This window comes from Pollicipes pollicipes, unplaced genomic scaffold (assembly GCF_011947565.3).
Source record: "Pollicipes pollicipes isolate AB1234 unplaced genomic scaffold, Ppol_2.1 Scaffold_4861;HRSCAF=5738_pilon_pilon_pilon, whole genome shotgun sequence".
Taxonomy (NCBI): Eukaryota; Metazoa; Arthropoda; class Thecostraca; order Pollicipedomorpha; family Pollicipedidae; genus Pollicipes; species Pollicipes pollicipes.
In genome coordinates this window covers 80,287-106,139 of record NW_023596571.1, presented here as the reverse complement: position 1 = coordinate 106,139, position 25,853 = coordinate 80,287, and the positions used below count along the sequence as shown (strand labels likewise).

General features: G+C 49.6%; 1 protein-coding gene across 1 annotated transcript; it reads right to left on the bottom strand.

Moving 5' to 3' along the window:
* Positions 1–4,250: 4,250 nt before the first annotated feature.
* LOC119099661 (serine proteinase stubble) lies at positions 4,251–16,132 on the bottom strand. The gene is made up of 7 exons (XM_037222726.1): positions 14,771–16,132; positions 14,251–14,428; positions 9,985–10,093; positions 6,499–6,608; positions 5,846–6,004; positions 4,906–5,060; positions 4,251–4,502 (listed from the first exon to the last, which is right to left on the bottom strand). The coding sequence occupies exons 1-7, from the start codon at positions 16,118–16,120 to the stop codon at positions 4,272–4,274; spliced, it is 2,292 nt and encodes a 763-aa protein (XP_037078621.1). The 5' UTR covers positions 16,121–16,132; the 3' UTR covers positions 4,251–4,271.
* Positions 16,133–25,853: the final 9,721 nt, after the last annotated feature.

The following is a 25,853-nucleotide window of genomic DNA, read 5'->3' as shown; positions in this document are numbered from 1 at the left end:
GTCTGGCCCCCCGACACAGCACCCGCGATGAGGATGGCCAGTTGGCGTCAGCTTTCGTGTGTTTCTAGGTATATCTAGGTCTGGCTGCCAGTTGCTGCCAGGTTTTGCTGTCGCCACAAAACCCATTTCATGACGCCATCAAACAATGACGCAATGGGGCCCATTCTTACAAGCTTGGAAGTTTTGCCACTTAGCGTCGTTTTTGAACTTTGAAAGCTTACCAACAGTTACAAAGAAGTATTTCCCATCACATCTGATGCCTGACACAATATTTTCGAATGTGGAACATTCCCCTTCATGTCACACGTAAGTTACGGATCCTAGAGCAGTAAAGATGAGAGCAACAGCAAGACAGACAAAAAAATCAACAGGCCACGACCGGTAGTGACAGTTACTTTTTAACCCCCATCCCACCTTCCCCTACGGGTTTTACAGCTTTCACAAAGTGTGAAATCTGCGCACATGAAGCATATTGTTTCAGTACCAGAGAATTGTTTTCCCTAAATCAAGTACTGTATTTTATGCGCCCGCAAGCCACCGCGTCTTTAGCTCGGAAGACTCCCGCATATTTCTCGAATTTTCGACTGGGGCATTTCCAAAGTGGTAACACTCGAACCCAATAGTTTCAATTCCATGAAAACTACGCACTGGTCGCTGTCTGCGAGTTGGCATCTGAAGAGAAGACTGATTGTAGGTAGGTCAGTCTTGTAAGTTTGCCCAATACGTCTGCAGGTTTACCATCGTAAACTTATAAGCTTACTGCTTTGACAGCAACTCCATGCTCGTTTAATCATGAAGTGAATGTTCGATAGTGGCATGGGGGTTTGAACCAAAGTAGCCCTCTTGAAGATAACACGGTGCAGTTCACAGCTCTGCCCTACTAAAGACCTAAACCGCTTTGGTTTCTGAACTAAACCACCCGCAAAGATGTGTAAACAATTTCGTGCAGACTATTCTAAGGTTTTCCATGCAATCATGACGCCCTTATAACGTGATTCAAATCCTGTCATTCTACTGGCCACGGGGTGTTTAAGGTCAAGGAAAATACAATGATCGATTCTTACAAATCCGGCGTCCGTGAGCACGATATCCAGCTATAACGGCCGTCAACAGGCTCTTGGCGAACGTCAGTCAAGTTTGAAAGGTCCTAAAACAAACTTATTCTTAGCTAACACGATAATTAGACTTGTAATTAAGAAATAAGAAGAGCGCTTTACCGAGTATGAGTACAAGCATGCACATCAAACTCAGATAAATGTGTACGAGAAAGGGCAGAACATGGGCACATAACCATATTTGGCTAAGCGAGCACTTACAGCTCGTACTATCATCTATCGGGAGACTGAAGAAGCACAAGTGAGTGCTTTATCAGTACCACCGTCATGCGTGGTCATACAACTTCCCTGACGCAATCAAACAATAATGTGTTGAGAATGATGTTAACGAAAACGAAATTTTTCTTAAGCAGTGTTTTCCACTTAATGATATATCGACAGTTATAAGTGAGATTATTTTATCATCTCTGATGCTTGCCTCAAATTTTCAAGTCTGGAATGTCCCTTTCAACTTACTGAGAGATTCTCGACACGTTCTCAGTGCATTGTTTACGCTCTCATGTTGCGTTTTATTTTGCATCTTAATTAAAGGAATAAATAGATAAAATGATAAGTGAATGAATTAATCCATTGATCAATCAGCTAATTAAAATGTGAATGAAATAAGATGCATCTTAGCGGGAATGATGCAAAGGTGATGCGTTTGGGTACTTTTGGCAGTAAGGGCATCAACTATCAAATGGGGAGGCCAGAAGCTGGATCAGATCGAAAAAGAACAGGACTTAGAAGCTACAATTTGTTTGGGATTTTAAGCTGGAGAGCAATGAGGGGCTGCTATGAGCAAGTCACTTTGGATACTGGGACTTATTGACATTAATTTTCATTAAAAGGGTAGGAATGTTGTGAAATGTACTTAGCTCATGTCAGACCACATCTAGAGTATTGTGTATAGGCTTGGTCACCATGCTTCCAAAAAGATGTCGATAGGCTGGAAAGAGTACAGCGAAAGCAGCTAGGATGATAAATGGGATTGGCAGCTTAGAATACAAGGCTAGGCCTACGGCTTCGTATTTATATTCACTGAAATATCGTAGACTTACAGGGCATCTGATAGAGGTATTTAAGGTATGAAGTGAAAGGGATAGAGAAGGTAGATCTACGAGGAGCATTGGAAATTAGGCTGGGATTTAGAGCAAACCATTTTCAATCAACAAAAGGTATGAGTAGTACTTTGAAGAGGCAGATGCCATTTAGTGAAAGACTAGTGAATCATTAGACAGGACTGCAAACAAAGCTGTAGGAAGTCTTGATCTGGCAACATTTAAAAATCGCTTGCACAAGTTCTATTGGTCCAAAGATCTCATTTACAGTTAAACTCAGGCAGGTCAGGTGGTAAGGCTAGTGTCCAGGTTGTAGGCCGAACCTGGGGTAGGCCAACCTCGATGGGCCATGGTGGCTCTATGTTGGCCTGATGTCTTTTTGTCCCAATGTCTTCAGGAATGTCATGTTTGTTGCTTGTGTGTAGGTGTTGTATATATATATATATATATATATATATATATATATATATAGCCTTCTGCACATTTATACGAGCTGTCACGTTTGGCAAAATGTTCACGCGGAGTTGCTAACGCAGTCAGTAGGCTGTAACAAATATAAGTTACGCCTCTAGGCTGCTGCTGCCTTATATATTTTACATCCTGTCTTTTCTATATCACCTGCTTTTTCATTCCTTGTTCCTGTCGTTTACATGTACAACGCACGCGCAAACCAATTTTGCGCTTGCGCAGGTGTTTGCGTGCGACGTTTGGTGGCGGCCACAATCTGCTTGTCCGGCGAAAATTAGTGACATCCGGCGTGACTTGCCTCCAAGAAGGGCTTTGCGGCCATCCCCGCACTCGCGCCGTTTCTACCCAGATTTATCTCCAAGGCGGCATTCCGCGGTTGCGATTCGCCTCGAGGCCACAGTGGCCAGGGAGCTTTACTATCGCTATAAGCGATGTTAATGGCCAGTGGTCGCAGCGGAGCACTGGAGCAGCCCGAGGCAGTGCGGCTGGAAATCCCTGACCCGAGGCCGTCCCGTCTGTACCTAGTTCCAGGGAGAGACGAGAGCAGACCGTGATATTAGTATGGTGAGGTGACGAATTTTGCGCCTGTCTTCTGAATGAAAATTGATTAGTTCCTAATCAAAGCAAGCGAATGAAAAAAGAAAAAGTCGAGTAACGCTGCGGCTTATAAGGCCATATTGCAGCGTCCAGCCTTCTTACTCCCAGCCGGAGTAAACTACAGGTCCTGGCCTGTGAGCCTACGCATGGTGGGGTTGACCAGCCTGAGGCCCGATGCCCGATGCCCGATGTATGAGATATTTGTTCTTAGCCTAGACTGAGACAATCCAGCTATACCGCAGTACTGCCACGCTTCCAAGTACTACGTAGGTGTCGCTACAATGTCCTTTTTAATGGACACCATTATCGATGGCTAGGTACCGCCACTAAAAGTTAACAATTCCAAAGGAGCGCCTCTCACTGGTATGAAATATGCCGTCAGGTACTGAAACGAGGAACTAACAGACAGCTACAATAACAAACAGCTACAATATATCTAAGCACTCACCCGATCACTGATGGCTATTTCAGTTACTAGTGATTTTAGGGGGCCGTGAAGAGCTAACTCAAAGTATTTCAGTTACTAGTGATTTTAGGGGGCCGTGAAGAGCTAACTCAAAGTATTTCAGTTACTAGTGATTTTAGGGGGCCGTGAAGAGCTAACTCAAAGTATTTCAGTTACTAGTAATTTTAGGGGGCCGTGAAGAGCTAACTCAAAGTATTTCAGTTACTAGTGATTTTAGGGGGCCGTGAAGAGCTAACTCAAAGTATTTCACGCCAAGACTGCCGACTGCCAGTCGACCAATACACAGCCTCGGTTTGGTCAGGCAGCGCCGGTATCACCTGAAAGGTCCGAGGCAGCTGGCGCCAAATCTCCCAATCAAACCAAAGAGACCAAAACCAAAAAAGTATAACAGCCCAAAAATATACATAAATAAATCCCCAAACCAAACCAAATCAAAAACCAAGCAGATCGTGACAATGATGTATTCAGGACTTTCGGAAACTCATGCCCGGTAATCAGTCACGTCCGAAATCGCCGCATATCTGTCCCTGCTGCAAGGCTGCAGCGGAACGTGGAAGAGGGCAACATCAAGACACCTTTTTCCATCTATCTGCCATAAGAGACATTTCTGTCGGGCTGGTTCGCCCGCTGGATGGTGCTGGTGCTGGCAGGGCCGGTGGCGATGCCCATGCTCCTCTGGATGAAGTCGAGAGCGGTGACGGTGCTGGCGAACACCCCGGGCACGTCGCGCTCGCCGCAGTTCAGCGCCCAGGAGGTGATGCCCGCCAGGACGTAGGAGCCGTCCACCGGGCACGCTAGCGGTCCGCCACCATCGGCCTGCGACGGAACACGCGCCGGCCGTCAAACTGACGCAAGACATGTCGTCAAAAGCGAAGACTTCGCCGGGAACGAGAGGACGATAGCTTGTTTTTCGTGAAAGTAGACCACATTCGCTGCTATCATGAAATGTTTGCGCGTTTCATCGATCCAAAATTTTCCTGGGTGCAAGGGTCAAAATGCTGCAAACGATCGTGAACTTTACAGTCAGCGCATGACTTTCAATTTGCTGTTAGATTTTCTCCTGCTGATAAGCTGAATTTAAGCGGCCAGCTTGATCGAAGTGAGAAGACCAGGAAATATAAACATAAACACCCGGAAGCTGGAACAGCTGTAAAGCCCTCTGAATTGGGTGTCATCAGCTTATAATTGAGCCTGCCACGGGATAGCGACAGACAATTACCCTGCAAGCGTCGATTCCCTCTTCTCCTCCGGCGCAGATAAAGCTCTTGTCTAGCCTGAAGCGGTCTCCCAAACCTGACTTCTTGAGGTTGGCCTGGCAAACACTGTAAGCGACGATAGGAAGCTCCACTTTTCTGAGGACAGCCGCGTACTCGTCTGGGATGGCACAGAAAACCGGTCAGTGACTGCCTTTTCTGATTGCTGATATTCAACAGACGCTTCAGGAAGCCGCGCAGCATCTTTAAGCCTATATCTTATCTTTGGCACGATAATGGCTCATAGTTGTGGCTGACAAAAAAAAAAATTATCGGTCACCACGCATTAGAACTCCGGAGAGTATCTTGTGTTACCAAATAGAGGTCAATATAAATGCTTGATATTGGCAAAAGATGTATTCAGCTCCTGACTTTTTGGCGTCAAGAACCGAGAGGTCGTATTTTGGCGACAATTGGCCTCCAAAATATCAGGAGGCACTAAATAAACGACGTTATCAAGGAAGCATTTGATATCTGGGAAAAAATACGTTTTCCCATAACGTCGATTTTTGTCGAGTTAACTCACTATACTGAACGATTTCTTCATAACGCCGTTTGCCCAGTTCCTCCCAGCCTATCAAGGGAGATTAGTTTTAAAATAGGATCTTCCGGCAATAATATGCCATGTTTTAGACTGAGCAGAATGCCGTGGTAAGCATGACATCATCATATGCGCTTGCTGCTTTCAACCAGCCAATCGAAAAACCAGCGATCGAAAGTCGATCCGCCTGCCCCGCCGCTCCTCTACAGAGCGCAGTCGACCCGCGCGGCCGAGACGGCGCGCCGGCTGACTGAGCTCTGGTTGACTGGGACTCCCCTACAGAGCGCAGTCGACCCGCGCGGCCGAGACGGCGCGCCGGCTGACTGAGCTCTGGTTGACTGGGACTCGGCCCCGTTCGCACTGACCGTCAAAGGCGATCTTGCCCCAGCCGGAGCCGAGGCAGCGCCCGGTGAAGATCTGGCCGGCCTGTGGCAGGCAGATTGGCTGTACGTGCGGCCCCAGCAGCGCCGGGCGGCTCAGCTCCAGCACAGCCACGTCGTTAAACAGGGGACCCTCGCGGAAACCTGTCCGGGAAGGAGTGAGCGCGTGAACATTGCGCAAGTCAGCGAGGGATTGTCTGTACATCTTGCAATGTGACGGAGAGTACGAGACGTGCTGCGATGCTGAATGAAGAGAAATGGTGCTTTGAGTTAACAATATTTTGCAATTTTTAAGGCTTGACCTGACGTGACCCCCGACTTGGGATGACCCTTACGACAGCCTTAACACTGTTCTCAGTCACATTGGTTTCTGACGTACTTGCGGTCGGATTAAACATGATTCTTCAGGCATGGCCTGTTGTTACATTAACCTCAAACAACCTTAATAAGGGCCACATACCGCCTTCGGACACCGCATTAAAGCTTAACGCATTCAGAACGACCAGAAAAGATCTGGCGCACACAGGGTCAAGCTCCCGGAGAAGAGTGTCCTATGTGTCTCGTTTGCAGTGCGCAGAGCGCTGAAAATGCCGTCACTCTGCGCCACCGAGCCTGTGGCAAGGCCAGCACCAACTAACCTGGATGCATGTGGATGACGGAGACGCCGACGTCCTGGTAGGGGTAGGGCTCTCTGAGCGAGAAGATCTGGTGCTCGCCGAGGCGCACCTTAATCTCATCCGGCTTCATGCTGAAACGAGAGTCAGTCTGTTCCGGGCCGAGCTATGCTCCCTCCACACGGCGGTGCGATGGATGGCCGGCCACGCCGGTGCTGCTAATATGCCAGTGGTAGCGTGCACGTATGTCCACGGTCTTATTTGAGATGCGCTTCAGTATTTGAGAAGGATGTAAAACGGGATTTGGGCGCAATGCGGCATACGGTGACGGGGTTTGCCTTAAATATACGGGATGGCTTACTTTGCAGCACTCTTTCAATCAAGGGCACAGCCAGGATTTTCTGAGGAGATTTTCTGAAGGCGGAGGTAGTGCATACGCATCACGCCGTTTTTACCTTTCTGCCAGAAGATATCGATGGAGAAAATGAAGAAAAATAAGGGCATGAGGGAGGCCGGGTTCCTGTCCCTCCCTCTTAGCTGCTCTCCTGTTCTCCACTGACCTGTCCTCGTCCTGTCATGGGGGTGTCAGGTTCTAAATTGGTGGGGGGGGGGGGCTGCTGGGCCAATTAAGTTTAGTTAGCCCGCTCCCAAATCCTGACTTTTCCACGGACTTCGGATGCTTTAAGTTGAGCCCCTCCCCAAATCCGAGATTATAATTTAGAAAAATATATTTTCTTTTATATTTCTTTTTTATACAGATTTTCTTTTATATTTTATATTTCTTTTATTATTTTATATTCCGCATATTTCGAAATTCCTTTCCTGTTGAGGAATGACTTTTCATTTGAAGCCGACGTGATAGTATAATGATTTGCTTAGGTGCATAGTGTACCAGCAGTTTACAGAAACCTGTTGCATTTAATTGGCCCATTATTCCCTTTCCGTCCCTGTGCATTGAGGGGACTCAAGCCAGTATTGGGGAGAGCTCAGCCCCCCCCCCCCCGAAGTACAAAAATGACGCCCCTGCCTGTCATGCAAGCAATGCGATGGCTTTGTCTTAAGTGGGGCCAGCTGTGACTCATCGCGACTGACTCAGGGAATGTTGTAATGGGGCTCTTACGACAATGAGTTCGGCGCTTCACTTTGATTTCACCACAGTTGATGGTCAGATTATTCATGTAGCCTGTGTGCCCACTGCCCACGGCCAAAGTGATTCATCTCGGTGACGCTCTCCGGACGTATCGAATGTCCATTCCCTGGCCTATCTCGGTGACCCTCTCCGGACGTAGCGAAGGTTCACATTCCTGGCCTTGGTACCCTGGCACCGCGCCGTCTTTGCACGGCTGAGCGGTGTATCACACCCGAGGCGTGCGGCGGACGGTGGGCGCGGCCACGACACTGCTAACCCCCGGCTGGTCTGGTGCAGCCCCGAATCCTTCAGCACGAGCTTCGGCAGCCGACTCCTCCCCTGATTTGGCGAGGGAAGTAGGTCAACCCAAGACATGAAATACACTGCGCCACTTCGGTTATGCTGCTTTTGAAATTGTGGACTCTGCTTAAAGCAATTCCGCTGGGCCAGGGAGCACACACCAGTGCCTTGTATACTTTCACATATATGTTGGTGCGCACTCAAGTGATCCATACACTCAACATTTGTGCTGAGCATGCAGAGCGTCTGACCCTTGATTTGGGCGAAGATTCGTCGATGACGGCTTCGTCATGCTGTGCCGTCCCTACGCCATACCCCCCCCCCCCCCCTCTGCAAAGGGGAAGACGGGACAAAATATGTTTTACACACCCTCTAAAAAATGGGGAGGCCCCTTGTCTTCAACTAAAGGCATCGTAGCTATAGGTAGAGAATCAATATTTAGATAAAGGAAGACTATAAGCTAGACAGTAATAAATCCGGTTTGGAAAACTTTTCCCTACACTAAGAGACCCGTTTTTAGGTTCTAAGGTCATTTTTATGAATAAGGTAGCCAATGCTATAGATCAAAAAGTGCAATGTTGGCCCACGTTTTGCCCTTTGGCCCCTTAATGGCTCTGGAGGCCCCCGTTACAAAATAGGAGGCCGCTGTCCTGGTTTAGGAGGCATCCTCTGCATTTAGGAGGCCCCATTTCTGGAGCAGGAGGCCCCTTTCATGCATCGCATGGCCACGGTTCCGGATCAGGGTGCCCTGTTTTGCGATAAAGAGGCCCCTTGTCTAGATTTGGAGGACCCTTCGTGTATCGTAAACATCCCGTTTTGAATTAGGATTATGGATTTTATGAATTTTTATCTTTATGGATTTTAAGGCCTTTCTGGAAAAAGGCCCTGTTTTAGGTAATCAAGACCCTTTGCTCCATAATTAGAAGATGCCCACCCTACATTTTTGAACTATTCACTTTATTAACTTGGATATGATGTGACAGTTTGATAAGGGGCCACATGCTCTCATTGTCCCTCACCCTTGTATGCGACGCTGCGCAGGACCCACCTGCGGTAAAGGCCCCATTTTGTACAGAAAGTCTCTAGAAAATCCTCTACCCCTCACAAATGAAAAGCTACGACGCCGCCCCCTGATCGGTTTGCTATCCAAGATGGAAGTTCGTCTAGCCTTTTTTTCTTGATCGTAAACGTTCATGATGAAATGTTCTAATGCTGTGTCATGCCTTTCGCCAAATCCACGACTAAGTTCCTTCGAGCCTGCTGAAGCTCCCCGAGAGGCGCTCATGCAAAAGCATGAGCTAACCCCACCGCAGAGGAGGACACAGGACATGGCGCTAAAATCAAATCCGATCTATCACGGATGCAGCCGTGTCAAGTGTGGCCTCGTGCCCCGGCTGTGCCGCCCGACTGGGGACGGAGCCCTCCGAGCGCCGGCATGTCCGCGACGAGGTCCGGGCCTGCGGCTCAGGGCGATCTCCTGCCGGATATAGGCTGACGCGGAAAGCCCGGGACGCCGTGTCCCGTCACCGGACGGGTGGGGCGTCCCTCCAGCCGCGCACGGGGCGCAGTTGGGCGCCACCCACGCACGACCACCAAGGACGGTCGATTGCCGTTGGTTGTCCGTTCAGTGAGGCGTGGTGAGGGACACGAGCAGCCCATTACCACCCCTCTTTCCATTCATCTTAGGCATATTTTTGCTGGGTAGTCCCACTTGTACTCTGGAGAGGCCACTAAATGTCTCATATCAAGCAGTGAGTAAATGTTTGCTCCACAAAGAGACGATTTTGTGTTCGATTCCCTCAACAACTCTATTTTGGAATCCTTCGCAAGATGAAGAGGCATGAATTGCGCAGCGTTAATGGCCAGCGCAGTTAGCAAATACGCTATGAGGGATGTGCAGGGTAGCATAATGTGCATGACCCCTGTTAGTCGCACCCGTCATTCCTATCACCGATATTTACAGCTGCTTCTCCCCAACCCAATCAATTATTCATTTGGGTGTGTCCCTACCCCGCATGCTTCACTTCGTGGTAACGAGGGGGGGGGGGGGGAGGGCACACGCAGCCACGGGTTGTACTCACTACTTGAGGCAGTGGGCTGCTGTCGCGACATGCCGCTCACTGACGAGGGTAGCGCCGCAGACAAACGTGTTGTTGGTATAGTAGATGATCGCCTGCCACGGCATCTCGCCTGTCGAAGAGAGCGTTGATCAGCGACGGGCGGTCGGCGCCAACAACGGGGACTGCGACGGCGCTAGGAAGATGGCACGCGTCAGGCGGACACGGAGCACTGGGAGACTGCAATGGCGCACAAGAGGGAGCACTGCGGATCCATGAGGTGCACAGTTACAACGCATTGTCTGCTGTGAATGTTCGGGGGCGTTAGGTTATCAGAGCAGGCTGGTCATCTGTAATCTGGATTAGTAATCCGTTCAATGATTTTGTGCATATATGTGCAGCAAGAAGGTAATTGCGCCTCGCGCGAGCTCCGCACCCGAGAGGGGGAGAGGAATGGGGGGAGGGCGAGAAAGGCAGATATAGATTGAGAGAGAGAGAGAGAGAGAGAGAGAGAGAGAAAAAAAAGAGGAAGTTAAAACACACAGCCACGGGTTGGGAGAGGGATGGGGACGGAGGGTAATGGAAAGAAAGTAATGGCATTCACCCCCGACATATGAAGCTGTCCTTACGTAATGTGTTTGCTAGATTTATCTAAAACCTTTGACGGACCATCTCCGGAAAGCCCCGCTTTATCACGTAAACACTCATAGCGCTTATGTTACCACATTCCGATAGATAAAGGCCTGGTCGACCGTGGTATTCTCAGTACAGCTAGGGTCGACTGAGTGATAAACAAAGCATATCGAACTAATTGCTTGTTCCACACGCTTGCCTAACAACATCAGCAGTCAGTATTAATTCAAGAACTTATGTACTGCACGTGCCTGGTATAACCATCAGAAATCTGTCGGCAAAATCTGTCGGCAGGGGTAACCAATAGCATGCATCCAAAATCTGACCAGCATACATCTTGCATGCAACATCTGCAGTGTCGTCGACTCAGCACGAAAGCTCGGGTGTGGGAGTGCAACAGACCCCATCGGTCGGCTGAGGGAGGGGCCACGCCGGCCGACACGAGCCGCCCCGGCGCCCGGCAGCGCTCCTCCCCGGCGTCTGGCGCGCAGCCAATGGTCAGTTTCGACAGAGAGTCACGGTCGCTGCGGCGCTGGCTCCGGCGACCTTCTGAGAACTAAGCTGGCACACGGAACTGGCAGACGCGGGGGCACGCGGCGGGCGGGCGAGGAGGGCCCTGATGCCAGCGGCTCAGCCACCTGGGCCAGCGAGCCGTACCGCAGCTCTCCTCCAGAAGTGATCGCACGAAGCCTGACGGCATACTTTCGGTGGCTTTTGCAAGGTATTCACATCTGACGCGCCCTGCCGTTGCTGACGAGTTCTGTGTCCGCGTCTGGGCGTGTTTGGGGTGCTGCTGCGGGCGGATGACAGCACGTGGGTGTCGCGCTAATCGGGACGTCACGTGTGCGAGTACGATGAGTCATCCCTATCGGGTGGCAAGAGGACCTGGCGTGCAGACAGGCTGCTCTTTACATGTAATCCCGGCGGGCTGGGCAATCGCCGCTGACTCGGGCAGCGGACAAGGGCACTGGGCTGCACAGCTTTAGCCCTCCGTAGTCACAGTGTTAACTCGGTCATGGTCAACTGCAGTCTAATTCTGACGAGAGAAGTCATCAGCCCATTGGATTTATCATTTAAGTAAGGTGTTTTGCCACAATTAGCTCACTGCTACATCCAATGCGAGCAAAGGTACTAATGCACTTGTGATGTAAGGGGAGATGGAGAATCTGGAGAACTTAAGCTTTGTAAGTCTCTGAAACAAAAAAAATGACGGACGCTGGAATCGGATTATTTTACAAAATCTAAGCTGGACGTACGCCATCTGTGCACGCGAGAAACGAGTTCCGATATTTTTTTGCGATGCGATTATTTCGAAATGGCCAGCATTTTTCATTTTCTCGACTGAAGTGGCAAAAGCGGGTATTAAAATGGAGCACTGCTGGCGTATGCAACACGGCATGATGGTACACGGCGCGGTGTACCCAATTAAACTGTGAACAGAGGAGAATATTGTGTTTTCCTTGCGGCAGGTATGACGATTCTGCGATAGTGTTTCCGAATACTCAACAGTCTCGCTACTAGCGATATGGGGCCAGAGTCCAGGAGACCGTGAATTATTCTTTCATGATAACCCCTTTACCTTGGCATACACTGTGAGACAATCCTCGGCAGGCAGGTGAGAATCGTGTGTTCGGTATTACTAGATGTCCATTAGAGCTCAAGGGCAAACCGTGCCCAGTGAAGGCCAATGGAATCGTTGGTTGTAAAACAGTGACAGTGAAGCATTGAGTTAGAACGATAAAACACCTATGCGATACCTTCCTGGATGCGCCATTTTTCAGCGGAAATAAACCATAACAGAGGCGGTTCCTGGCATCTAGCTCAAGACTCGTACAACTTACAGCATCTAACTCACAACTAACAATACTCACTGATGGCCTTCCGTGTCGCAACGGTTAGAACTGCTCATGATGCAACACGTAGTGCACCCTCTCGCCCACAAAAATTACCGACCGCATTTAAGCACTGGCTGCAACCTACTTTTTTCGTGGAAAGTTGTGTTCATGCGCTAAGTGAGCCAACCGAAACGGAACTATTCGCTACATATTTAGACCGCATACCCACTTAAGCAGAACTAGCCTAACCACATAACCAGAGCCAGCAGTTTTTCTTTTTACTTTAGCCCGGTTCTTTATTAGCTCCTTCCACACAAGCATTTTAAGACAGCGGCCTAATTTGGTACCAAATCTTAAATTATTGAGACAAAAGTTGGATAAGCATGAACAGGGCCGCCGTTTGCTGTTTGCGGTGCTTGATCATTTGGTCCCACGTGACAACGTGTACAAACGTAGCATGTAATATGTGTATATATATATATATATATATATATATATACGCATGTATGTATGTTTGTATGTATGTCAGAACTGTGTGTCTGTGAAATGCAGTGGAACAACATCGGTAGTCAGCCGAATAAATGCTGGCGTGAATAGGATTATTATAAACCTATTTACATGACTGCATGAACCCACGGCAGACGGGGCACGCATATTATGTATACGCGTGGTGTGAGCCACAGTTAGCGTTGTATCATATCACCGAGTTCACCAAGAAAAGACCGTTAACTTAAAAGAATGTGCTTTAAGCCGGAGGACCGTTCGATTTTTAAACGCTACAAATTACGTCATTTAGAATTGTCGTTTAAATTGTCACGTTGAGATTGTTTTAGAAACAGAATATCAAAAACACATCGCACAAATATTCTTCAGTCTCTGTGCATGACATCAACGTGCGTACTTGTGGCATGAACCAAGATCAAATGTTACCACTGTGTCACATTGATCACAAAAAAGGCCACGTATGGCACGAATTTCTAAGTGGTGCCCTTACACTGATAACCAATCGCATCGTGCAATCTTCTCGTGGCCTTTCTCATGGAGTGGTGTTGTCATTAAATCAGGATTCCCATGCAATATGGATGATGTAGAGGAAATCATGAGCTCAGACCTGGGGGGAGGGGGGGGGGGGTGAGATAGCGCTCAGGTGTACGTCAGGGAGCGTATGCGCCAAGGGTCGTGCGGGTCATGGTTTATGGTTTGATGTGGGAAGACGGTGCAGATCCAGAGGAGCAAAGGTCACGGATAGAGACTACTAGACTTCGGAAATGTTGCAGCATGCGAACTGAGGAAGTGCTTCAACGGAGGAGGAAGGGGCTGCGTCAACTAAGTTCAGAAACGTTCCAATATTGCGCTATGGTTGCACTTAACTGCCTCTATTACTCTCTTGTTGTAGGTTTTGTCGTCCATCACTTCCATCACAGTCGATTCATTTGGTCTTTAAGGACAATTTTTACGCAGCGAATTAAACCAATCAAGTGAATGCATGCAAGCATGGTTTCTTCGTTTATGGGTAAGATGAATGAGCAAGAAGGAACGAATGACAGAGCGTGAGTTATAAAAGTCAATGAGGCTACTTCGCGTCTCGGAAGCCGTCCGCTGCTTTCGCAATTTGGACAACGTCACTGGGCAGTTTGGGGAAAATCTTTGGGAAAGAATATCATGTGCATTCCAGGAGAAAATTCCTTGTTTTATCACATAGGTTCTATCGCTGCCATATTAGAACTATCATTCCTAATCAACATAATATATTTTCAGATTGACTAAAAGACCTTGTTAGTTGTAGCCCCGTCCACTGTGTCAACTGGACGGAACGACGTACCGAAGCCGGCTTGGCCGGACTGAGCGCTGGCCGCGCCGATGACGTTGCTCTGTCCGCAGGTCGGCGAGCTTGAGGCCCCGGACCCGCCAATTGAGCCCTGCTGGACGCCCGCCGGCGCAGCCTGCTGCTGCCGAGGGCGGCAGCACACGCCCCTGCCGCCGAACGTCGTGCGGCAGTACTGAAACGACCAACACAAAATGTAAAAAATATGAGCAAAAACATATTACATACAAACAAACGTTGCGGGAAATCGAGAATTTGGGAAATGCCAACAAACATCCACTTACGCCCGATGCCAACAAACATCTATTTGCAATATGCCGCATCAGTGGCTTACGTAGGAAACATGGTGAACGATAGAAAGCTAATAACGATAACAGCTGCAACAAAAAGGATCCCGCGCCGCCAGTAGCATCCGACGCACACAGGTATACTTTCTCATAAATATCACCCCCGTTAAACAGCAACAGCGAAGGTAGCGTTGTCTGTAAGACCTCACCACGGGCCGAGTAATACCCACCGTAGTCAGGGTGGGGCTACGATTGCCCAGCGCTGCCCTGTTGGTCACGAAGCCGTCGGCTCCGCAGCGGTTTACTTCGACACACTGCTGCCCGAAGCTGCAGGTGATCTGCCCCGCGCCCTGGGCCGAGGAGCCGCTCTGGGGCTGCTCCAGGCTGGAGCCGAACTGCCTTTGCCCGGCGGGGGTCGACGTCTGGCTCTGACCACGGTCGCGCGCGGCGAAGGCGCCGCTGAGGAACGGGTTGCTGGTGTAGTCGCTCCTCTGGCCCGCCGGCACGGGACGGAACTGCGTGCTCGTGGTGCCAACGTTGCCCCGCCTCGCTCCGTTCTGGAAGACGTTCGCGCCGCTGATCAGGTTGGCACTGGGGTCGACGAACGGCTTGGGCTTCTGCTGGCAGCAGACGCCGGAGCTGAAGCCGGCCAGAGCGCAGCGCTGCTGGGCCACCGTCGGCAGCGACGGGTCCGACGGACGGTCCAGGCTGCCTACGATGAATCCAGTGTACGGGTCGCAGCTCGACTCGGTCACGCAGAGTAGTCCCGAGGCGCACGAGGCGGCGACCGGACCCTTCGGGCCGGAGTTACCCGTGCCCGGGTTGCGGTTGAGATCCTCCGGCCGGATCGGGATGAAGGGACGCGACGTGACGAACTGCTGCTGCTGGAACTGCTGTTGCTGGAACCGCGGCTGCTGGAACTGTGACTGCTGGAACCGCTGCTGCTGCAGGAACTGCTGCTGCTGCTGGTACTGCTGTGGCTGCTGCTGGAACTGCTGTCGCGGAGCAGCCTGCCGCTGGCTGATGAAGGGTGCCGCTTGTGTCCGCTGGGCTCCCGTTCGTCCGCCGGCAGGTCCATCGTATTCCGGCAGGAACGGGTTGTAGTGTCCCACGTGCCCCGGCTTGCGCGGTGTTACGTTTATACCCGCTCCGTAGTCTACGGTGCTGGAGGAGGGCGGCAACAGTTCGGAAGACACGCCACCCAGATCGGCAGAAGCCTGGGCTCCATCGTGATGGTCGTGCTCGTCTCCATGTGCTCCGTGCTCCCCAGCGTGATCTCCGTGCTCTCCTGAGTGATCTCCGTGAGCTCCATGCTTCCCGTGATCGTGGTCGCCGTGATCGCCGTGGTCGCCATGATCTCCGTGGTCGCCGTGGTCTCCGTGGTGCCCGTGGTCTCCGTGGTCGCCGTGGTCTCCGTGGTGCCCGTGGTCGCCGTGATCGCCGTGGTCGTCGTGGCCGTGGTCGCCGTGGTGATGCTGGTGGTTGGGGTCGGACAGCCTCGGGTCTCCCGGCAGCAGGTTGGGCGCGCCGCCGGCCAGCGTGGCGCACAGCAGCACACACAGCACCAGGGCAGCCCTCATCCTGACGGCGGCGGTGCGCGCGGCAGAATGGAGCTGCGCTGGCCGGCCCGAGCGCAGCGAACCCCCGTGCCGCAGGCTCCTCCCCCGACGCCGGGTCGGCCGTCTCAGCTCTCCCGGATACCGCCGGTCGGCCGCCGCTGCGCCGCCGCCCGTGTCAGTGATGTCACAGCCGGGATGGGCTCTTTGTGAGCCGCGCTCAGCGGTTCGTTCGGCGGTGTTGGATGTTAGGCCACAGGGGAGGGAGATGATTGGCGTCTTTGTGACTTCATGTCGTTGGTTAAGGGGTTGGTCTGATGCTGACATCCTGCTGATGTATGTTATCCTCTCACAGTTCGTGACGAAGTGCTGCAGTATAGTTGGGGCTTTAGCGCTTTGTCGTGCCTTGGGCTTTAGGATCGATTCGCGGATGCTGACCATTGCCCTTGAGCACGGCATTATTGCCGAGTAAGTCGACATTTTTGCGACTTTTCACGTGTCCAGGCAATTATTGGTTGTCTTCGTCCTTAAGCTCCCGGACGGGCAGACGGGCGCAGGAGGACAACGTACCGGATACTGCAACACGGGGGTGTTGACCTCAGCAATGTCGCAAGTCGTCGCTACCGAAAAATCTGGCTCCCGTAGAGGAATATTCATAAACAACAGCTTATATGACAGCTCTGGTCCTTGATAACTGGTCCGGCCTGGTCCGGTCTTAACTGGTCAAGACAACTGGAAACTGGACAACTCTGGAGAGAGAGAGAGAGAGAGAGAGAGAGAGAGAGAGAGAGAGAGAGAGAGAGAGAGAGAGAGAGAGAGAGAGAGAGGAGAGAGAGGAGAGAGAGAGAGAGAGAGAGAGAGAGAGAGAGAGAGAGAGAGAGAGAGAGAGAGAGAGGGAGAGAGAGATGTATATTATATGTATATATATATATATATATATATATATATATATACATAAACCACATCTGTTCAGATGCCAAATCGTATATTTACCAACGTGTGATAATCATGTCATAGATATCAAGGTGTGTGGCAACAGGGCTACAATTCACCGATTCATTCTACCAGGCTTGCAGTCGTGTTCGTCCTCCGTCCCGTGGTAGCCGTTCCCTCCCAGCCAGGTACCAGGCATCCAGCAGGGACACTAAGCAGGACTCTATCGAGCGTCACTGGAAAATACAAAGCCGCGCACATCACTGGAATATGCAGCACGGTGAGCACGCGACCGCTGTTGATGACCCGCCGCCGGGGGGGGGGGGGGACGTCACCGGATGAGGATAGGCAGGTGGCACGCCATGAACGGACTTGGAGCCTAACGGAAACGTAACGGCAGCAAGCGCCAAAACATGCCATGTCTACCACGACTTCGGAAGGAGAGCGCAGCGTTTCGTGTTGTCTGCCACCAACCACTGAGAAACCAATCATTCCTGCCACGTATTGATGGATGTAATGCTTGGATGATTGCACTGGAGTCATTCCACGTAAAATACCACGGAAATTTTCGAACTTCTTTTAATTCGATCCCATCCTGTACACCTATAGTACCCAGCGACAGATTACCATACATTAATCTTCAGCTCCTCGTGACCTCTGAACTTAGAGCTACAGGTCATCTTTGGGCATGAGTTTTCACCGTTGTCAGATCATGTAGATATGCAATGAAATTCACTGAAAGGTGCACATACCGCCTTTAATAGAAGTATTCACATTTTGAAACACATCTATGATCTCCGTGGCCTTAATCTTACCTTTCACCGGATGATGCTTAACTGAGCATTTTCTGTTTTTACGATGGTTGACGACCCGGATTTTTTTACCGCCCGCGCCTAAAAAAATGTAACAGGTTAAGGTAGATAATTGACTAAAAGTGCATGGAAAACAACTTATGGACTGTTGAATACTTCTGCACACTGCACATATCTTTGCTTAAAGGTCATGTTCTACATGTGAAGATATTGAGGCAAGCTGCAGATATGACAAGACTCAGTTGTAGCTATTCGTATGATTTAAGCTTAAAAGACTGTTTTTAGCAACAAAAACCGTTAATTAGTCAATATAAACCTCATTAAATGGGTTTCGATGTGTACTCTTTTGGGTAGGTCACCGTTCCGACCCACCTCAATGCTTAATTTGGCCCCCAAAAGTGATTTTGCCCTTCCCCGTCCCCACTTCCAGCCCTCTGGAGCCCGAGCAGGTACTAGCATGATGTTAAAAGTGAGAGGTCAAAGTTATATGAGTAGCTAAAAAAGTATGCTTATTGTTTTTCAGGTTTAGGAAACAAACAATATTCAGCTTGCGATATCAAGTTCGGTTAGGTCCAGGTGACTGAGCCAGCCGCTGTTTTAAATATCCCTGTTCGTGCCCTGTTTACTCGAGTATTTCCTTCCTTCTGCATGCCGCACGTTTTGAAGTGTGCGGGTGGTATGTCTTGACAGTGGCCTAGGCTTGTGCTAGTGTCTGAGCGTTTTGGCGATGTTCAGCGACGTGTCAGGCTCTACATGGTACAGCAAGTTGCATCATTTTTTCACGTCTTGTCGGTGATTAAAAACGATCCAGTCGAGTACCAGCACCCAAAAACGTGAACAAGCTGTTTGCCGTCTACTTAAGGAAGAATCTTTGAAATGTGCTGACCTTTACTTCGACGTGAATATTCGATGGAACAGTTACGGAAATCTGGCGATCTACGCCTGCAGACTGAACCGATAGCGGTAATCGTCCGACAGTGACCACCAAAGCAACACTAGCCTTGTCGAACATAAGTAACGTGAGTGTTGCGTTGCAATCTGCACCCCGCCTTGCAGCTACCAGCCGGAGGATTCCATGGCAGCCTTTTACACTCGCCCAGGTGGCCGGCTAGATACCCTTCGCTCGGGTGGGGGTCAATTTGACCCCCCTAAGATCTCGGAAAATGAGAGGGCTAGAAATACCAAATTTACAGGGTGTGCTGACCTCTACGTGAAGTCACTTAGGTCAAAGTTTTAAGCTCTTAGGTCATGACCTTCGGGTCAAATAAGGTCAAACAACTTCAAATTCCAGGTTGGTCTCCAAAGTGCTCCCATAACTTAGATAACTGTTTCTAAGCAAAAGGTCACATGCTCAGCTAAGGTCAGTGACCTTGTTTGACCTTTTGAAGGTCATGGTGACCAAAATCACACAAGACTGCTCTGGGTTTTGCATTTGAATAAGCGAGAAAGATTACGCCAAGCAGTATTTTCCCCTAAAAAATTGGCCCGGGTCATTTCAGGTCAATGACCTATTCTGACTTCTAAAAAGTCCATGAAAGATGCATAATGCGGTTCCTGCTATCAATAAATTCGAAGTGAGCACTGGAGCGCCGGAAACTATCCCATACAGCAAGCCCTAGAGTAATAATGCAGGTTGGTTTTGACCTTAGTCTGACCTTCATACCTGACCTTAGGTCAACTTAATTTGCTCATTCATTATTTTGGTTGCCTAAGAAAGTGCTTCAGAGATGTATGGTTTTGTCTAACACTCCGTTCTTGGATCAGATTGAACGATTCCCTAGAAATTGCCTTCGCTGAAACCATGACCTGACTTTCACATATAATAGGTCAGCGACCTTACAAGGTACATCTAAATTTGTGATGCCAAACGATTTGCTATTTAATTTTCTAAAGCTATGCAAAATTTGGTGTGGCTGCGCCGTACCGTTTGAAAACCATTCTGGAAAAACTTTCGGGAGGGTCAATTTGACCCCCACCCGAACGCGTGTTAATAGTCTCGCACATCAACTATCACCCTTTACTCGCGAAACAGCACACGTCCAACAACGCCTGGAGCAACGTAGCATCAACCCTATGTCGATTAATAAAACCTGGTTTCGACGAACAACGCTGAACAAAATGACGATGATGCCCAACGGCACTATCCTCCGCCGAGACAGAGCGAGCGGGGCAGTAGTTCCTTGTTAAGTGTGGTAGGGGAGGGGTAGGGGACTCCAACCCGATAACGTTGGGAGGAAAGGGGACCAAAACCATGGAGAAACCTGCTTTAAGTGTATTTAGGACTAGATTTCCCCTCATCTCCCCCCAATCCTATTCTGCGAAACTGCACCCCTGTATTGGAGGACTAGCTGTGACACGCACGGATTCGCCGCATTAGATTACACCAGATTACTCCAGCGTCAGGCCTGGGACTTAAGTACCCATTTCCCAGCACGGGCAACGCCGGAAGCTTCTATTTGCATTGATCGGGTCCCCTGAAACTCCGAGGATCAAGTGACGGTCAGGGGCCTACAGCGCCAAACAGAGAGTTCTGTGTCGGCAAGGTGCCCCGAGCGGCCAGGGGAAAGGTTGCTGATCAAGGATAGGGACGGAATCCCAGATGCCATGGAGCCTTTTGCGTTGGTAGGAACCCTTTGACAAAGAAAGGATGTGTGAAAACTCATGATGAGGTTCCCCATTTAGACAATGCAAAGGCCCGGTGTCAGTCAGGGCCCCCAGTACCGATCGGGTCTCTGCATTTCATTTCAGTCAGTGGCCTTTGGGGCCGAGCTGGACTCTATATATCAAATATTAGCCTACCTGCGGGCAACGACGCGTCTTGTTGTGTCAATGGGGGCTCTTCCGCTGATTCCGCTGATCCATTGCCAAATGCTCGGGTCAGGGGCCTCCGGCGTCAGAAGGCGACCAGCGTATCATTGGCCGCTTTTACAGCTTTCCTATCGTCCAAGGGGACTCCGCCCTTGTGTCGCCAATATGGCCGCCGGCAGCCACCCTAGGCTATGGCAAAAGGGGTATTTTATCCTTGACCGGAGAATACAATTTGCCGCCTAGTGTTATGCCCACTGGACCCCTGCCAGAAAAAGAGATAAGTGGTGTCCTTAGTATTCAGTAGGAAGGATCAAAATGAAGTCCAGCACAAACACGAACGAGTATGTCACAGTCTAACACAGCCGAGTACGTCCATCATTGTTCATATTCGACTTGTGCAACAGACCTCATGAGCAGTTTTGAGCCTGCGTGTTCACAATCTTGTGAACAAGAGCACCGATAGCCGGGGGTGCACATCCCATCACAGCGAGTGGTGTTGGCCGCTGCAGCTGACACAGTGTTGCGGGCGCCTGACGCGCGAGAAAAGCCGTCGTGATATCTACGTTCACAAAGCTCTGCACAACTCAGAAAAATTTCCGAGCAGCTCCGAAGTGTTATCGGCCTAGAAAGGGCCCACTTAAAAATTGCAAAATAAAAAGAACCGGAAGCTCATTTCATGCAATCATATATCAACTGGCGCCTTCAGCTTGTTGTGTTCAAAGTTAAAATAGAATTGTATTTGTTGGAGGCTTCTAGCGTCTGTTTCAGTTAAAGGTAACTATTGAAATACAACAAAGAAAACCGTGTCTCTCGAAATCAAGAGGGCAAGATCAGGTGCTTTTTTTTGGGGGGGGGGGGCAGCCTTTTTAAAAGGAATCCAAATCTTCCCTTTGCCAACGTATTGTCCCTCTCCCCCTCCCTTACCAAAACTCTGGCTGCGCCCTTGCGTGGGCGAGCTCATTGACCATCGAGCATGCGTCCATAAGTGCAATCATTTGGCCATGGAAGAGCCAGCTCAGCTAGCAACGCTCTCACCATCAACGTGCGTTGCGTATGTCACTATCATGACGGGAGTTTTGTTTGCCACGCGTTCGAAGAAAAGCGGTTGTGGGTCGCTTTCCCTTCAGACGCGCAACAGCTTAAAACAGTCTCCCAGAAGTGCAGCAGGCTCGCTATGCGTGTTTTGTTTAAACGAATGGGTAAAGGCCATTCTCAATAGCAGGGCATCCACCCGAGCGTATGTGTGGAAAAAGCGAGTCATTTTCTAAACTGATGTGTGGAGAAGTGCTAAAATTTTGTTCTACAAATGTACTGAAATAAATATATTTTATCGATAAAACTTTCGTGTGTCGAAAGCGGCGTGTAGACGGGTTGCAACAACCACATGCAATGTGTACGCACTATGTTTCTAAATCTTTAATAAATACGCCACAAATCACCTAATCATATAATGGCATAATGAAAACGGCATAAAGGCATAACTGCATATAAAGCATATAAGCGCAAATTTCACTACTGAGATGTCAGAAAACCGTGCAATCGCACCCTTTCATATTCACAAAACAGGTGCGTTTGTAGGAAGCTGTTAGCAACTGCCGGGCTTTCACATATCATTGCTGTGGCTAGGCACATGAGCTTAAAAAACTTGTGGTAAGCCTAGTCGATATATATATATATATATATATATATATATATATATTAACTTATTGGGTAACTAGAACATAAGTGGACGAAATCCAAGAAGTTTCTCGTATCTGCTCACTTGCAGTAACTTCCCAACTCCGCCCCCCCCCCCCCCCAATCATTTTAGGAAGCCGGCATCCATGCCTCATTATGTCGGTGTTTGATTACAACTTGGAACATTTTGTGATGTCAGAGTTACCTGGCAGGAATTGGCAGCCAGTCCGAGAAAGACTTGACAGCGCCTCTTTAAACATTTAAGCAGGGGATAGTTCCCACCAGTGACCGTCAAATCCCTCCCCCCCCCCCCCCCCCACGTAAATCACCAGATCCCACCAGGTGAAAACTTTGATTCGCTGGATGCTCACGCCCCACAAGGAATTTGAAACGGTTTGGGGCAGAGATCAGATTCGCAGTGGATACACGCAATTTGTGAGGGGCCAAGCATGATAAGATGAGGCATCTTATGTCAGACAGACATACCGACAAACTGTCTGTGTCTGGAGACAAAATTTATTGCGTACCGTACATCGCTGGTTATCGGTTTTATGTTTTATGTGTCCACATATGTCAGCTGAAGTTGGGTTGAGGTAGATGTGTCGAAGTTTAGACAAGAAAATTACTAACAGGTGCCATTCATGGTTGTGGCAGTTTTGCCAGATTCCATTGTGATTGGTTCAGTTTCATGAACAGCTGTGATTGCAAGCGACCTAAAACAGGCCTCGCAGAAATGCAGGAAACCGAGCCGGCGCGTCAACATAAAATGAAAAGCTTCGAACATGAGCGGGTGTCTGGCAAGTGGCAAGCAATTGCACGTTGAATCTGTCCTATGACCCTGGGGTCTGGCGGCCTTTGGTCGAATTGTTTCCGGTAATGACAGATCCTGGGTGGGGTTTTGGAGGCATGTGTGAATTATTCCTCGGTTTCTTCATGAAATCAGCACTAGACGTTTCTGTCAGACTGAGTGGATCTGAACTGTAGCTGACTATGAAGACTACTCCCCCGGCACTCACTCAACACTTTTTACTGAGGTTTTCTCTTGAGTAGGGCGAGGTGAGTAAATGAGTCTTTGTTGGTCGCTTTCATGGATTGACATTGTCAGGCCATGTCAGGCCCCCAATTGGCGTTGGTAAACTTGTGCGGAGGTGACAAACATCAGTGCCTCTCTACCTGCTAGATTTATGAAATGAGGATGTTTCGATGTCTAACAAAAAAGGTGAGCTATGTTTGGGTATGCACGGATTCCCAAAGATGACGGGCTGCGTTAGCGTGTGCTTATGCCGCACCTCCACGGTGGTAACAATTAGTTACGCACTCACCTCGCTCGTCCCACGCGGCCAAATGTGTTTTACTGGTTTACTGTGCTTTACTGTTAGTTGTATTGCCAAAGGAGGAAACGTCGTAAAACACTTGGCGGGAGCGGGTAGGCAGCACATTATTTGAATGGCAGCTTTTTGGACCTTTTTTGAACTTTTGTAGAAATGTTGACGTCACATTTTGGTGTGGAGGACTGGAAAATGTCCAATGAAGTGCAATGCTCCATTTACAGCCAGCATGGTCGTACAAATTATCTTGTCATCAGACTGAACTCCGATTACAGCTACAAGCTTGGGTGTCCGCACTGAATGGCTGCTTTGCTACCTTCGAGCGCTTCGGTTTGAAGCTGTCTGCTTTAACACGTGCCCGGGTGGCCGGCTGGACACGCTTCGCTCGGGTAGGGGGTCAATTTGACCCCCCCCCTCCCCTCTGAGATATCGGGAACTAAGAGAGCTAAAAACATTAAATTCACAGGGTGTGTTGACCTGTACGTGAACTCACTTAGGTCAAAGTTTGAGCTTCCTAGGCAATGCCCTTCGGGTCAAATAAGGTCAAACAAGGTCAAATTCCAAGTTGTCTCCAAAGTGCCCTCAGAACCTAGATAACTGTTTCTAAGCAAAAGGTTACGTGCTCACTTAAGGTCAGTGACCTTCTTTCACCTTTGGAAGTTCATGGTGACGAAAGTCATACAAGCCTGCTCTGAGTTTTGCTTTTGAATAAGCGACAAAGATTACGCTAGGTGGTATGTTCTTAAAAACAATATGTTGGCCTGGGTCATCTAAGGTCAATGACCTATTCTGGTCTTTAAGAAGTCCTTGGAAGGTGTAGGATACGGTGCCTGCCATCAATAAATCGAAATGAACACCAGGAACTATCCCAAACAGCAAACCCTAGGTCCATAAAACAGGTTGGTTTGTACCTTGGTGTGACCTTCATACCTGACCTTAGGTCAATGTCATTTGCTTATGCAATTGTTTTGATGCCTGAGAAAGCATCTCAGAGATGTATGGCTTCGTCTAACACTCCGTTGTTGGATCAGATTGAACGATTCCCTAGAAAATGCCTTCGCTGAAACCAAGGCATGACTTTCTGTCTGCCATAGGTCAGCGACATTATAAGGCGCATCTAAATTTTTTATACCAACCGGTCCTCTGTTCAATTGCCGACAACTACGGGAATTTGGCGCGGCTACACCGCGTCGTTCGGAAACCATTCTGGAAAACATTTGCGGGGGGCAAATTGTCCCTCCCTTCCCACCCGAGCGTGTGTTTAAGCTTGTTTGCTTAGCGAGAATGGCATACTTGCGGTATAGAATGGTGTTAGGCTTCGAATGGAGTTCTGACAAGTTTCTTATGCGTCTGTGTTGCTAGTTCTGTGTGACCCTTCCGCCCCAGCCAGTGAAACCTAGTGACTTTCATTCTGGTGACATGGTAGCCGGGCCTCACGGGCAATCCGGAGGTGTTGGGGGAGGGATAAGCATTGCTTCACTCTGCTGATGGGGGCCCTCTTAGCAGAGTAGTTGGCGCCGAATAGATGCAGGAACCCCCACTGGCGCAAAACGATCTCGTTTCGGCGCGGGATCCGATCACTGGCGCGGGAACTCCAGTCTGGCTTAACTACCCCCAGACTAAAATAGGACGGTGGGCTTTCCGTTCGGTAGTGGGACCCCAAGCTGATCTCATATCGCCGTCTGTTGCCAAGCGGCTGCGACCAACGCGAGAGGCCCTCTGACCTTTGGCGGTCGGCGCCTGTTCCTGCTAAGATATTGTGCCCCTGGCCGATTCAAAGCATCTTCCCGGCACGGGACCCATTGCTAGGCACTCTGGGCCCCTGACCGCAACAGGAAGAGCTTCGTTGTTTCAGGGCCCGACCAACGCAGATCGCGAGCCCCGGCCTTGTCTCTGCTTGGGAAATGGCCCCAGAGCCCGGACCGACACAACTTAGCCGGCTTTCAAGTGCTGGTGGTTTCTGATCGAAATAAAAGCCCTCATTATCCCAGGGGGCCGATCGGCGCAAGAGGCCATGTGACTCACATTTGAGGGCTCAGTCATGTGGGCAAGCGCTTCTTGAACGGAGTGTTTCACATTTGTATGATATTTTGAACCGAAATAGCCATATTGAAGATCATTCGTTGCAGTTCACAGTCCGTCATTCTTAAGATCTAAGCCCCTCTTGTTTCTGAGCTAAACGCCCGCCCAGATGTCTAG